We start from the raw sequence: 15,731 nt of genomic DNA, 5'->3' as shown, positions 1-15,731 counted from the left end.
GGCACTGAACCTTCACTATCCCTTTTTGAGAATACAGAGCATGAAGGGCTTATCTACACAACCAGTTAGTGGACAACAGGCTGATGTGCAGAGCACACTCTGGCTTGCCATACTCTAACAAGCTGTGTGCCCACACTTACTAAGCACTAAAAGTTTCATAGAGCACTTGGTCATATTCCCATTTTGAAATGGGAATATGACAAAGCAAGTTAGTGCTCTGTAGATATGCACCTAAGCTTACCATGCAGTAACTCATGTTCTCAGGCATCTGATGCTCTCCTCCTTGCATAGGAGGGAAGAGATCCTTTGAACTGAGCTGTCCTGCTTGTAGTCCATTGTACACTGTCTCCTCAGTTTCCTTGACTAATGTGCCTACTTAGTCCGACATTCCACTTCTCTTTAAATATGCTCATACATCACTTGTTTGAGAGTGTGGGAATTTGGTTGTTGAGAAGTCAGTTTTCTACTCTCAAATGATCCTCTGGTACACAATCACTCATCAAGCAACAAGCCCAAGCTCAACTCAGACTCTTAAATGCGGGCACAAAATGGATGAGTAGCATCCTATTTAGAACCAGAGTGGTGTTATATATTTTTCTTCCTTCATCTGTTTGTTAGTAAAATAAACTTTTTACATGAAAAGTGTTTCTGAGTCTTTGTTTACCACCTGCAGTCTCAATCCTCTGTGACATTTATAATCATCTCCACAGCAACCAGCTCTGTCTGGGACATCACAGGCTTCTGACTTCAGGTGTGGAATAAGCAGCAGGCCAAGAGGAGCTCTTAATAAATATCCGGCATTCAGGCAAAATGTCCCTAGTTCTCTAACCCAGTTTTGCAGTGTTTGGTATAGTGAATATTTCAAATGACACATGCTCTGACTGTATCATACATACTTCAAACACTATGATAAAGTGTACTAGTTCCTAGTAATAGCAGCTGGGAGTAGAGGAAAACAGAAAGCAACTTTCAGGCAGACCCATGTCTAAAGACTTTCTCAAGGCCCTTCAGGGAAGTGAAGCAATCACTGCTTATTTAAAATGACCAACTTGTTGAAAACATATTTGAGTGACAAGTACAACTTCTGGTCTAGCTGAGCTGGATAATGTTGATAGTTGAGGGAATGATTACAGAAGCTCTTTGGAAAAGAGATATTGGGAAAAAGAATGGTCCAGTCATTCAGGTACTAGCATGGGATTCAGGAGACCCAGCTTAAATTCCCTGCTTGGCACAGACTTCCTTTGATAATTGGCAGGTCACTTAAGTCTCTTTATGCCTCAGTGCCCCATTTGTGAAATTATTATACTAGCAATGCATTACCACATAGGTTATTGAGGAAAGATATATTAAAGATTGCAGGGTATAAAGGTATTGTCATAATGACGACTACATAGTACTTTGGCAGGATAGGTAGGCCCCTGTCTTGTCCACGCTCCTCTCAACCCGCTGTATGGTTCCTTGTGCTATATTTTCATGCCACTGGAATAGAATGTTGCCACAGGTTAATGATTTCCTGCTGTTTCATTAACTGTTGAGTAGGAACATTAAAAAGAGTATGTCTTGTAAATGTGTAATCTCTTAATTTTTCAGGTTACATGTTTACATGCAGGAGTGGAGGCAACTCCATAGGAGCTGGTGCTGGTGGGGAGCCAGCTAAAAAGCCTGTTCCCCATGTGCACCAGCTCCTGTGGTGCCACCTGCCTGCCTCCCCGGAGCAGCAGCATGGCAGAGGGCAGGCAACTCCCAGGAGTCAGTGCTCGCAGGATGCCGGCTTAAAAGCTGGCTCTCTGCTAGCACTGCCTCCCACCTGCTCTGCCCCCGCTGCCTCTGACACAGAGGCAGCAGTGCAAGGTGGGAGGGCAGGCTTGTGTGTAACTGTGAGGGTTAACTGATGAGCCCAGCTCATTGGTTAGCCATTTCAATGTATACTCTATTACGTCCCTACTTTTGAGAGAAGCAGAGGTGTTTATTATGTTTTAAATGTTTTATATTTAAACAGGCTTATTCCTGTATAAGGCTTTGCATTTATAGCACCTTTCTTTTCAGAGTTGATGCCTCATAAGTTTATTTTATTTGATAGACATTGGATGCTAGTGCAGTAAATAACAATAGTTTAATGGTCCATAACTGATCAATATCTTCTGATTGGCTTAGAATAGACGCACTGTAGCAGGAGTGCTCCCAGGACCTAGCAGCAACTTTGGTACCTACTTGGGTAGTTCTCGGTACCCATTGCAGTTTTCTCCTCTGGTTTTGCAATGCAGACCGTTTTCTCTGTTGGAGTAGTGTTGGTGAGGCTCCCCCTAGCAGTGGCTCCTTGCTCTTAACACCGTTCTGAGATGCATGGGGGCAGTTCAGCATGCTCAAAACTGTTATTCCAGACCATTTGCAGACTCAGGGATTTGATTATACCCAAGTTAAATTTGCAGTCATGTGGGACAAAGTTTTTTAGGGCTTGTCTACACTGGTACTTTACTGCACTGTAACTTTCTTGCTCGAGGTGTGAAAAACCAAGGGCAGGAAGTTACAGTGCTGTAAAGTGCCACCGTAAGCAGGCTCCCAGTGCTGGGAACCATGCTTTTAGTGACTCCTTGTGAAGGTGTTTATCTACAGCACTGGGGGAGCTCTACCAGCGCTGGGGCTGTGCCCACATTACTATGTTAAAATGCTGCTGCAGCACCGCTTTAAACTCAGCAGTATAGAGAAAGCCTTAATACTTTGCATTTCTCCTTATTAAACTTCATCCTATTTACCTTAGACCATTTCTCCAATTTGTCCAGATCATTTTGAATTATGACCCTATCTTCCAAAGCACTTGTAACCCTTCCCAGCTTGGTATCATCTGCAAACTTAATAAGCATACCCTCTGTGCCATCATCTAAATCATTGATGAAGATATTGAACAGAACCAGTCCCAAAACAGACCCCTGCAGAACCCCACTTGTTATGGCCTTCTAGCAGGATTGTGAACCTTTAATAATTACTCTGAGAATGAAAGCTGAGCTTCTTCTTTAACCACATGATTCCTGGAGGTGGGGCTTTAAGTATGGGTCTGTAACATGCATGCCTTATTCTGGCCCTGAATGTCAGGGAAAGCAGGTGTGGGAACCAAAAAGGTTCAAATCTGGTAACCACTTCAATGAAGTTGGTCATTACCAGGCCTGTAAAGATGGTGCATATAACAAAAAAGCCTCCCATTTGCTTCTTTACCAACATCTTTATCCCCCTTCCCTTCCTAATTTAAAAGATCCCCTCGTTATACCACAACACATCCGTCATTAAAAGAGTAAAGGGAAGGAAACACACAGCAACTCGCTTTCAGATGTAATTTTTCTCGTTAACAATGACTGCTGACTGTAAAATGACAGGTCTGAGCCCACAGGGGACATTCCTGTCCAGGCTACTTAATCATATCAGACTAGCATCCTCTACAATTGCATCGGGCATCATTAAAAGTTAAGAATGATGCTGCTGGGATTTGTGTATGGATTAGCAGTGTTTGCAGTCATATGAAACGGTCTAATAATTTTGCCTATGAAAGGTCCACTGCATGGTGATAAGTCAGGTGGCTGTGCAGAATTTTGGGGGCTCAAGTTTCATCCTCCTCTCCTGATTTTTATTTTGAGCTGTTAATAAGAAATATCAGTTGAGTTCCATAACTGCCTTGTTATCTAATGCCACTTCAACATAGGAGTGGGAAAGCAAAGTACTGCTGCTAACTGTACACAACTGTTTTCTAAATGAGGAAGCTATGTTCCTATAAGTACCCAAATATTTTTCTTGTCCTGTTGTGGGTGTTTTTTGCTGATGACTAAGTTATACTTCAGGCATGTGTTTGGGTGCTTGACTTGCTGTTTGAAGGTATCAAGCACTCTTCAATTTAGTGCTCTACTACAAGGAAGCAAAAATCCTATTTTTTTAAAGGGTGTTAGGAAGATCTACAATAACAGGTTGGGCCCAATAAAGGTTGGGGGCCGTGTGTGTGTGTGTGTGTGTGTGTGTGTGTGTGTGTGTGTGTGTGTGTGTGTGTGTGTAAAATATAAAATGGGGAGCTACTGGCCACCTTATTTAAGTACTATGTATATATAAATTCAATAGCATGGGCAATAAATGTGTGTGATATAAATATTACAGTATAAAAAAGTTTGAATATTCAGGATTAGCCTCAAGATTTTAAAGAGAGGAATCTTGTATGAGTTCTCTTAAACCCCAAGTGATAGGTGGCTCTTGAAGGTGGGTTTTTCTTTTGTATTTTAAAGCATGCCTTGTAGAACAGATACCTAAAGAAAGTGGTAGAAGTCCTTTATATGAGAAATTTTGAACTAGACTAGATGGAATTCTGGAAAAGGTAGGGGGAGGTTCTGTATTGGCCATATTGTCACTTCTGTGATTACACATCGTAGGTGGTTTAATCTTTTAATAGAGAGAAGGAATATATGTAGGGTAGAGAATTTAAGTGTGATTAGAACTTGGAGAGCAATCCTTGAGTTAAGCAAGTATATGTTTACAATTCAGTCAGATCTTTATCACATTATTTGGAGAGACCTGGTATGATCCTTTCATCACCAGTCCTGGGTCACCTGGGGTTTCTGGACTCCTTTCGGTCCTCTTATCCTGCCGTCCTTGTCCCTCTAGCTGTCCTCTTAATGGTCCTGTTCTGTTGATAAACTGTTTGCTCTTCCTTGTAGGCACGTGAGCTACAGTGCAAAGAGGCGGAGTTGAAACGGCGAGATGCCTTCTGTAAGGAGCAGTTGGCCCGTATTGAGAGGAAGGTAAGGCTGTGTTGGCGTTCATTTACAGTGCCTGAACTCTAATGGGATCAAATGTGGATCCAAGTAGATCAGCAGAGAAGAGAAACGAGAAGCATTGAAATGAAACCTGGAACTGTCAGTCCCTATTATTTATCCCCCACATTCACCTTGTGCAGTTAAATCAAACAACTCCACAAACTGAACCTTTTACATTTAAAAGATAATTATGTTTTATTTGGATGATTTTTGAAAAATTAGTTTATAATAATTTATGTTTTTATTTCACAATGGCACTCAGTTGAAAAAAAAAAAAAAGCCTTGTTGTTTCTTTTTTAAAAAATCCATGGCTCCCCAAAAAGGCAATCTCAAATCTAGCTATACATATGAATTAAAGTTGTATTATTAATTTTTCTCAGAGGCGTCTTACAGACCAAAGTATGTTGCTGCAATGCACCGTCTGTCTTTTTCTGGATAAGCCTTTGAAATGAATGTGACTTAAAGAGACACTGTCAGGCATCTTTTAAGCCTGAAATGACCTTTGAAAATCCATTTAGAGATTTGAATCTCTCCACTAAACGTGGGATTTGCTTCTCCATTTAATTGTTTACCATGATGAGTTTTTAAAAATTGATGTAATAAAAATCAGAGCAGCTACATTGTTCCTTATGAACTAAAGTGTTTTTTCTCTCTCTGACAAAATGAAGTGGTGGTGGTAATAGTAGTTGTTGTTTTAATAAATGTAAAGAATAGTATTCTACAATTTGAAGTAATTAGACTTTGTGATAGAGAGGTTTCACAGCTCTGACTTCTGGTGATGTTGCATGCTGGAGAAAAATGAAGTGGGGGAAAAGGTGTATCCCAAAGAAATAGTAAAGCTAATGTGCAAATTCCACTACCAACATGCAGTGTGATGGCCCATTTTTATTGGAAAACTGGACTGTAAAAATGGCAAGACCCTATTAGCATATCTAGTTTCCTTTTCCCTCGCTCTGCTAGTGCATGTGTGTTCTATACAGTACTTTTTAATGCCATTAATTGTGAAACATATCCAGAAGCAGTTTCATTTTGCACATTGTGGCAATACTTTCTTTTATTTGTATAATTAATTTAAAAAATAAACTACTAAAACTGCCACTAAATGTGCAATAAATTCAGGTTTCAGTTCAGTTTATGGATAATGGAGATTGAGCAGTGAAATCGCAAACAATCCACCAGCCTTAGCTCTAACTGTCACAGTCATCCATATGTTCATATGCAAAGGGAATTTTTGCAATTTCTTGGCCTCATGCTGTGTTTCTATTATATTTTTCCCTTCTATACTTGGTTTCCCAAAGTAGAAATGGCTAGTATTTCTGTGTGTGTCTGTCCTTACTTGTGGGCGTGTAGGCTAGAGAAAAAGCTGTTTCCAGCCCTGCCCTTCCATTAAGCCTTTTCATCATATTATCTGGTTCCCTTTGAAGTCATCCTGTAAAAGTCTAACCTCTTACAATTTAAATACATGGTGACTGATGCTTTGGCTGCAAGAGTTTCACTTAATCTGAGATCAGTTGGAAGATCTTTGGCACCATTTGTATGATTGGTACATAGATATCTTCCTCCTTTCATTCTTCCTTGCGTAACAGTGAGTAGGTAAGAAGGGCAGACTGTTTCCTAGCACAAAACAGTACAGTTCTGACCCTTAAATATGAACATTTTACTGGTAGTAAAAATAGAAGAAAGTCCCCAACCCTAAGCCTAGATAGGAGCGGGAAGTGTACAGACTGGGTTGGGAGAAGAGAGAAATGTACTTGAAACAGTGTAATAAAACTTAATTGCATTAGTTTTGAAAAAAGGTTTTCGATCTTCTCTATGGAAAATTTTATTCCTATAATGGTTGGAAAGATGGAAAACACAGCACAGAGCAATCTTTTTTATTAACTGTTGCTTTTATATAATTCCGCTTTCACTTTCTGAATACACACAGACCTTGACTGCTGCTATAGTCACTGTTTTAGATTCTTCCAGTTGAACCTTTTCTGTTTTTAAGAGGTTTGGTGGGAGACAAGTTGGGGGAGGAGCATGTCAACAGCTGTTGTTTGCCTGCTACAGTGTTTCAGAATGTCACTGAAGGACACTGGATTGCCAGAGCTGGATTGTTTGGGGGTGGTTAGTGGGGGAGCTAAAGGGAGGTGATGATTCAATATGGTGTTAAAGAACCCAAAATCATTCTTGGAAAGAACAAGCTATCAGGAAGTCCCTGCCTGTACTTTGCTTATCTACAGCATGGGGTTGGCTTGATCTCCACTTACATGTGGTAATAGAATGTGAAAGCAGGAGTACTTTATATTTATCTGTTTTTGAGGGATGTTTTTAACTCTTTTGCTGCTGCAACAAAAGACCTGGTTCTCTGTCTGAAGTTTTCCCACTGAGTTGCCAGTCCTTCTCTTCATAGGGCATTGGGACAAGAAATTCATGTTGCCTGTCTACACTGGCCTCTTCTGGAAGAGCTCTTGCACAAGAGGGCTTATTCCTGAGTGGGAGCATCATAGGAATCATAGAAACCAGGGCTTTCTTGCTCAAGAATCCCTGATTTTATACAGTAGAACATCAGTTTACTTGCGCAAGAACTCGCAGCCAGTGTAGTCAGGCAGCAAGTTTTTGCGTAAGAGCGGTCGCTTTGGCACAAGATCGTGCCAATGTAGACACAGCCAAGAAGTGTATGTCATAGGAATGGCAGAATTGCCATACTGGATAAGACCAGCGCTTTATCTGGTCCAGTGTCCTGTCTTTGACAGAGGTCAATTTCAGATGTTTCAACAGGAGAAGTTTACAAATATTGAAAAACAAATGAACAAAAACCTCTGTGGTACATAATTATGGAATTACTTGCTCATAGGGAAAGTGTTCTTAGTGGGTTCTTGTTAGAGATTGACATATGCTCTGAAATATGAGAGTTTATATTCCTTAATTTTTATGCCATCAAATGAGACTGCAGTTTTTTTGTATCTACATGTAGTCCATATTTTTTAATCCTACTGAGTTCTTGGGCTCAATGATGTATTGTGGTAGTGGGTTCTGCAGGTTAACCATGTATTCTGATCTGTCTCCTTTAGCTCTAAATTTTACCTTTTAACTTTAGGGACTGTCTCCTTGCTCTCTTGTATTATATAATAACGTTAATGAGAGTGCCCAATTTACCCTCTCCGTACCATTCATTATTGTTTTAGACTTCTGTCAAGTCCCCTCTTGCATCTCTCTCCACTAAACAGTCCCTGCCTTTTCAACCTCTTCTCCTATAAAAGTTTTTCTGGGCCTCTCATTTTTATTGCCTGTGTCTGACCCATCTCTTCTGCCTTGCCTTTAAGACAGAATGCCAGAATTGATCTTAGTAGTTTCATAGGATGCAGCACTGAAGAAGTTACTTTGCTGAAGACATTAATTTTAAGAAGTAGTCTGGGTAAATATATTATCCCTATAATTTGTAACCTTCAGGGAGGCAGTGTGATCTAGTAGTCTGAGCACAGGATTGGATGTGAGACAGTCCTGATTTCTAATAGGAGTTTCCTCTCTTTGAATGTGGGCACATCATTTCACCTTTCTGCCTCCGTTTTTGAATCTGTAAAATAAGAATAACTCATAGATAGATAATTGCTTCCCTTGGGGTGTTGTGAGGATTAGTGTATTTGCCCAGTGCTTTGAAGCAGTACAGCTACAGAAATGTTAAGAATTCATGTTTTTTGGCCTTTATGGGTGAAGTTTGAGATACCTAGCTTTTAGCAGATATTAAGAATCTGAGTCTCTCTGGACTTATCCTTCTTATTGATGCTTTCAGTAGTAGCAGGTGTATAACATGAAAGAAAGCATAGCCTCTGATATGAATTTGAGACCAAAGTTAGAATGAGTAATCATTATGAACTTTTATAACTCTTGGAATAAGAATCAATTTTCTGTGTGGGTGGATAGCAGGATTCTAGTATCCTGCACAGGGATGCAGTGCTACCCTGAGCCATCTTGTAGAGGGTTCTGTATAATTCCTGCAATGCCATGCTAGGAGAGGGATCTCCTCCAGTCAGGAGGGTTTGTACTGCGATACTTTTCCAGATAAGGGAAACGAGGGACTGGCAAGAGAAGTCCTGCAGAGAGAATTATAGAAACAATCAAGTTTTCAGGGGAGGGGGAAACTTAGGCTGAGGTTTAATGTTTGAGTTATCAGTAAATGCCAAGAAGGGGCAAGTTTGGATTAAAAATGACCATATACTCTGTTCAGAATTGGATGAGAATTACATGTGTTTGACATGGGGATGTGCTTGCTTGCCACTGCAAAAGGCAGATACATCCGCACTAAAGTGGAATGAGAAGCTGATTTGAACCCTTTAGATGCTGATGGGTTTTGTTGAATATACAGTTATTTACCAGGGGAAATGTAGACATTTGCTTTATTCCTTCTGCTGTTCTCCCTCTGTTTCTCCATTTAACCTGACCTGGAGGAATTAAGGCCTATACTACAATAAAGCAAAAAATGGATAGCTTATTGCATAGTGTAAAATAGCACAGAAAGGTTCAGAGTAATCTCAGTGGATGAAACAGAGCTCCCTGCTATAGTGAGGTTGTTTCTCTGTTTTGATTCTCAAGCACTGATGCTTACTTTTCATGTGTTGCTATGGACAATGTTGGGTATTAGATTAACCTTTGACAATTCCTGCAGATAGTTTTCCAAATAATTGAGTACCAAAAGAAGTAGTTGCAGCTGCAGCATATTAGTGCAGGTAGGAAAGAGACGCATTAAATAAATATCATTGTATGGATAAAGATCTGATGTGCCTTTTCCTCTGTTTAGTTTCATGGATCTCATAATTTTGTGTGGGGGCATTCATTTTGTTTGATTTGGTTAAATTGATCTTTCTTCCTAGCACTTAACATTAATTTAGGGAATGTAAAGCACTATGGAAATGCTAATGTTATTTTGTTTTTATTGATTCTTCTTAGTTATTCTCCTTAGAACAGTCACCTACTTCTGGCATGTCAAACATTCACACACTTCGTTCAAATTCTTCCTTATAATACACATCTTTCTTAAGTCTTTCAGCATTAACCCACTGGAGAGAGAAAAGCAAAATAATTCTTAAAAAAAATATTTTAGACTGTCTCTTCATCTGGTTAACTGTCAGTGTAGTCCCTTTTTGTCCTGTCTCCCAGTGTTGAGCAAACTTGTGTCACCCGACAAATAACACTGCCAGTTGATACCTGATGAAGGGAAAATTGAAACCATTTGCAAAGATACACCAAAAAGAGCTGGGAAATCCATGTGGAGCTCCTCTTTCTATGAAACCTAAAGTGATTATACTTGATATTGAAACAAGGACTATGCTGAGGTGCTGTCCTTGGGATGTTAATCCCATCTCTGGCCATCTAGATGGGAGTTAAATATTCATTGCCCTTTGCTTGATGAGTTGATTGCTCTTGGCAGGTGTCATGGGCACCATTTTTTTTCTCAGTAAAAGAGGTGTAATGTCTTAAGGCTGTATGTGAGCTATTGCTATATGTGTAATTGCTCCTCTGCTTGGCTCCAGTCACTATACTGCCAGTACCTAACTTATTACCCTGTCAAATGCTTCAGGACATGTAGGCTACATCTACACTGCAGGAATTTTGCACAAAAGCAACTGTTTTTGTGCAAAAACCCACAGCCTGTCCACACCTCAAGCGCATTTTTGCGCAAGAAAACCTACAGTCAATTGACAGAACAGACGACTTTTTGCAGTGTAGGTATTTCTCCTTCTACAAGACATAACTCCTTTTTGCGCTACAGCTCTTGTGCTAAAAGGCATGTGTGGATGCTCCGCAATGGTTTCTTGCACAAAAAGAGCCTATCCGAAAAAGTACAGGTGCTCTGATGGCTATTCTGTGAATGGCCATCAGAACTTTCTTGCACAAGAATGTAGTATGGACATTCTCTTGCGCAAATGCGCATTGCAAAAGTGATGTGCTTTGAGCTATGGATGCGCTTTTGCACAAGACGTTTTTGTGCAAGACTTCTTGCGCAAAAACCCTGCAGTGTAGATAGACAAAGCTGTAGAGTAAGAGAAGCTGGTATAAAACCAAATTCTGTGCTGTAAGAAATTATTGTCCTTTCTGAAGTAACACCTCTCCAGACAGGTTGATTCCTCTGATCTGTTTTAGAAATCTCAACATTCATTATTTGACTTTAGTAGAATAAGAAGTGCCCAAAAATTATTTTATTGTAGTTCCCACCATCTGAATTATTATAAAATCCAAAACATTGTGGACTGATAATAGTTTTCTAAAGTACAGAGAAGTACTTTGTGAAGTTTGCCTATCAAGCCAATGAAGCAACACAATACAATGCCAAATTCATCAAGTGGATGGTTTGATCTGTGAACAGAAGAAAAATAATCCCCCAGTGTAGCTTCCTGTAATAGGTTGATAAGGTTCTCTCTGTTCCTTCAGACTGTTTCCCCAGTTACATATTCTGTCTGGAGAGCCTGCATGGACATGCCTCGTCAGGCAGGGTTGATTCCATGAGTCTCTTGTCATGCTTTCTTCACTGATGTGACATGAGAAGTCCTTAAAACTACAACATAGCCATCCTCAAAGGTTTGAAGGATTTAGCAAGGTGGAGTTGTTATACCTTTTTATGAGTTTTCTTAGTGGTAGACCTAATGTTATTGAGGGAAAAAAACTGAATTCTGTGGTGTATTCATTTGAAACAAGTTTTAACCTCTTCCTTCCCTGTACTGCCTTCTGCCCAATTTTTTTTTGTAGAACTTGTGTTTGAGAGAGTTTGTCTGTCTTTCTGTTCAAGAGCTCCTCCCAAGCAATAAGAGGTAGGACTACCAAATTCGGCGTACAGCTTCCTCGTATCATAACTTAATGCAATGTAAGGATTTGGTTGTGTCAGGAAAATGGGATGTGCCTGGAATGGGATTGTTTCTGTATGAGAGAGCCATACAGAAAGGAGATTAACTTAAAAAACAAGGCTAACAAAACATGTAGGTGGTATCTTGAGCTTTCATGGGCACATCTCATTTCTTCAGAAGACCGGAGTGTTAGATGTCCAGAGCCAAAATTAAATAGGGGGAGGAGGGAATAGAGAGCAGGGGCAAAAAGAGGCAGTAGATATAAATATCAAAGGGAGAACTGAGCTGGTATGTAACAAGCAAAACACCTAAAAACTGGACAGTTAAAGGAAGCAGATAAGGGCCATTAGTTAGAGTTTAGAGAGGAAGAGTACTAACACCAGAATCTACACAGACAAAGAACCATTGGCACCTTCGTTGTCTGGTAGGTTGATAATGTCCCAGACATCCCGTATCTTGATTCAAACCATTGGCATGAGAATTAAACTTGTGAATGAATTGTCGTTCCAACCCTTCCCTGTGTATTTGTCTTATGGAATTGGTCTGTAAAAGAGACAGTCACCACCAGGCAGGTGAAAGAGGCTGGAAGGGGGTTCCCCCTCTTGCCCCCGGTCTGGGACTGCATCAACCCTCAACCTGCCACCCCCGGTGTCCTTTAGGTTGGGCGGAGCAGTGGGGGGGGGCTAAGGCCCCTCACCATCCCAGTTCATACGGAAGCAATGCTGGCTGTTCCTCATTGTCAGGAAGCGAGGGGAAGTGCAGTTTGCTGTATTCCTCACTCTGGCTGGTGTGTGTAGGGGGTAGATGAGCTGTTCACTTTGCTCTCTTTCCCTGACGGGAACAGGAAGGAGAAGAGCAAGCAGCCCTGGTATGAGTCTTGGTATGAGGAGGCCTTCAGCCTCCCTACCCAGAGCCCCTCCACACCAGTATTCCCTCTAAGCTGTGTGGCAGCACAGCTCCATCCGGTCAAGAGCTCAGGGCTCTGTGCATGGAGCTGATTAAGCAGCTGTGGGGCTGTGTTGCCATGCAGCTTAGAGGAAACACTGCTCCTCACCTACCAACCCTGACTCCAGCACACATACACCCTAAACCTGTAGCGCCCTGCCTTGATGACCTGAGCAACACTGCGTAAATGTGCTAGTACTTCACATGCTATCTTTTTGAAGAAAAAATCTTTTCCCGTTTTCTTCTTCAATTATTTGCTTCCTACATCCCTTCGTTGGTGCGCATGTGTCTCGGCAGGGTCTAAAAATGTTCTGCTTGAGACATTTTATTGGTGGTTTCCATGCAGTGGCTATATCTTCTGTGAAATGCAACTGCATTTCTACTAGCTAGACTTACAAGCTGGCTTTCAGTGCTCTATGCTTGATTCACCCATTAATGGCTCTTTCGCTGAAAGCCTGTAAAGTTTAGTAGCTAATATACCTCAGTGAACCTGCTTTCAAAGACCAGAGAAATTGAGTGTAATTTGATGAACTCAAAAAACACTTATATTAAGGTAAATAAAATGTGTTAGATGTCAGCACTGCCTGCCTGCCTTCACTTCAGTGTGTATGTTCACCTTAAGTACTGTGTTGACTGATGCACGGTACCTGCCATCCATTTACAAGCAGCCTCTATGCAAACAGCAACTAAGTGTCTGCTTCCTTTTCAGTCTTCATGATTAATGCAGACAAATATTTACAGCCTTCGTGCTGAATGGAGATCTGCCTGAGCTTCATGATGATTTTTTTTTCTGGTGTTTCAGGGTTCTTTGTATAGCAAAAGAATGATGCTTATGGGTTGCTTCACCTTGGAATAATCCATCCTTAGTCTTGCTTATGAAATAAATGTGGCAATGTATAGTTTTGAACTTGGTTCCTTAACACTGGGTTTAGCAGCTGAATATAGGTAATCTGGTATCTGGTCCTATCAGTGGAACTAAATGAAGACTTTTTAGAGGTAGAAATGATATGGGGCATAATCTTGTCTCTCTTTTTCAGCACAGAATTGTTCCCTACAGAACATGTGATTTCTTGGTCCAGTCCACTTACCCGCTTATTCTACTATCAAATATAGCTCACTGTTGAGACACTGTTTTTAAATATCTAGTCTGGTTTTCCTTTATTTCATCCCATTTCTGATGGTATGTTTCGTATTCTTTATGGAAATATACTCAGGAATATTAGGAATATGAATATGCCTAATTTGCATATGCTTTATGCAACATATTTCATGTAACAAGCTTGTAAGGCGAGAGAGGTAAACGGTGACGGTCTTCAGCTGTTTTCACAGACTGCCTCCCCATCCTGAGAATACATGAGAACAAAAGGACTGTAATGGGTAGAGGAGAAACCAGACCCAGGTCAGAAAAGCACAACACTGGCTTAAGAAGGAATACGAACTAGGATAAAAGATTATGATTTATAATGTCTTATGCTTAACTGGCATTTTGTTTTATTTTGCTTAGAAATTTATTTTGCTCTCTCTAGTATCACTTGCAACTACTTAACTCCTAGTTTTTATACTTAATAAAATCACTTTTGTCTATAAATATCCAGTATAAATAATTGTTACCTGTGGGAGACAGCAGCTGTGCTTATCTCACTTGACTAATGAAAGGGGGCAAACAAGTTATGAACTTGCTCTTTATAAAGTTTATACAGAATAAGAGTGATTTATCTGGGGTTCTGGTCCTATTGGGACTGTGCACATGGCTGCAGTATCCAGTCACTCTGAGCCATCCCAGGGCTGATCTGATCTCAGTGTCTATTGCTCTGCTGTGGGCTATGACCACAACTCTGTATGGGAGGAAAAAGCAGAGATTCTGGCTCAGCCTGATGTAAGGATGTTAAATTGTGCATAATCAGCTAATCGAGTAGTCAATGGAAATTTCATCGACTAGTTGGTTAGTTGATGGGAGGGCGCTCACTACCCCTGCTTCATCTGGCTCCTGCAGTTAAAATGTAGTAGAGCTGCTGTGGGGTTAATTCCTGGGGGCAGTGTGAGCTGAGACTAAGCAGTTCTGGCTTGCGCCCTCCCCCCAGGAACTAACCCCACTGTGGCTCTGCCTTTTTAAATGTAGTAAGAGCCAAGCGCCTCTTACTACATTTAAAAGGCAGAGTTGCTGCACCTCTGCCTGCCCTGCCCCTCCCCCCCCAATGGAGATGGTGCTGGGAGGAACTGATTTTTAAGCTGGCTCCCACCAGCACCAGCTCCTGTTTCCCCCCTCCTCCCCCCAAACTTACTGCCTCTGATTATAGAGGCAGCAATGGGTGAGGGAGGGGGAAAATGCAAGTAGTTGACTCAACTGCCCGATAAGCCTAGACTTACTGAGTATTCGACTGCTCGTTTACATCCCTAACAGGATGACGTGGTGGGACACTCCAAAAGGCAGGTAGGCAGGCTCAGTGTTATTTTCCACACATCAAGGGCATGTGTACACTAGGAAATTATTTTGGAATAACTTATTTCGAAATAACTCTCGAGATAACTATTTTGAAATAGCGTGTCCACACTACAGGGAAGCCTGGAAGTTAGTCTGAGGCAGGCTCCCTTAATGTGGACAAGCTACCTTGAGTTAGGGTCCTAGGAAGCACTTTGAATTACTTTGAGTCTGGGGAGTAGTTATTTCAAAATAGCAGCAGTGGAGCCTCCACACTCCCGCTATTTTGAAATTCATTATTTCTTGTGGAAAGCAGGAGTTGTTTCAAAATAACCAGCCCGTTATTTCAAAATAATGGGCTAGATAGTGTGGATGATCGGCAAGTGACAGTCTCAAGGGTATTTCTGTGACTGAACAATCAGACCATTATTTCCTCATCCTAAACCATAGGATTCTTATGCTTCCTAAATGGTTATGCCCTTTTTGTACTTCTAGGCTGTATTTTTCTTGGTGCTGTTACACCTTTCCCCCCATTTCTTTTTCTTTTATAAATTCTGGGTTTGTGTTATCCCTCTCCAGCTCATCTGATGAAGTGTGTTTTGCCTACAAAAGCTCAGGATATTATACATATTTTTGTTGGTCTCTAAGGTGCCACGGGACTACTTGTTGTTTTTAAAGTTACAGACTAACAGGACTACCTCTCTGAAACCCTACCAACGTAAGTTTACCATGTACACTGTCCCATTACAATAAATAGGA

General features: G+C 40.9%; 1 protein-coding gene across 6 annotated transcripts in view; it reads left to right on the top strand.

Annotated features, from left to right (window-relative positions):
* The window catches only part of CHCHD6 (coiled-coil-helix-coiled-coil-helix domain containing 6), a 192,297-nt gene that overhangs the window by 67,344 nt on the left and 109,222 nt on the right, over positions 1-15,731 (top strand). For all 6 annotated transcript variants that reach the window (XM_006120208.4, XM_075938795.1, XM_075938792.1 and 3 more), the window contains one exon: positions 4,689-4,772. In XM_006120208.4, the coding sequence (XP_006120270.1) occupies positions 4,689-4,772 (84 nt within the window). The remainder of the gene's footprint in view (positions 1-4,688; positions 4,773-15,731) is intronic.

Source organism: Pelodiscus sinensis, chromosome 11 (genome assembly GCF_049634645.1).
Source record: "Pelodiscus sinensis isolate JC-2024 chromosome 11, ASM4963464v1, whole genome shotgun sequence".
NCBI lineage: Eukaryota > Metazoa > Chordata > Testudines > Trionychidae > Pelodiscus > Pelodiscus sinensis.
This window is presented reverse-complemented; position numbering and strand designations above follow the sequence as displayed.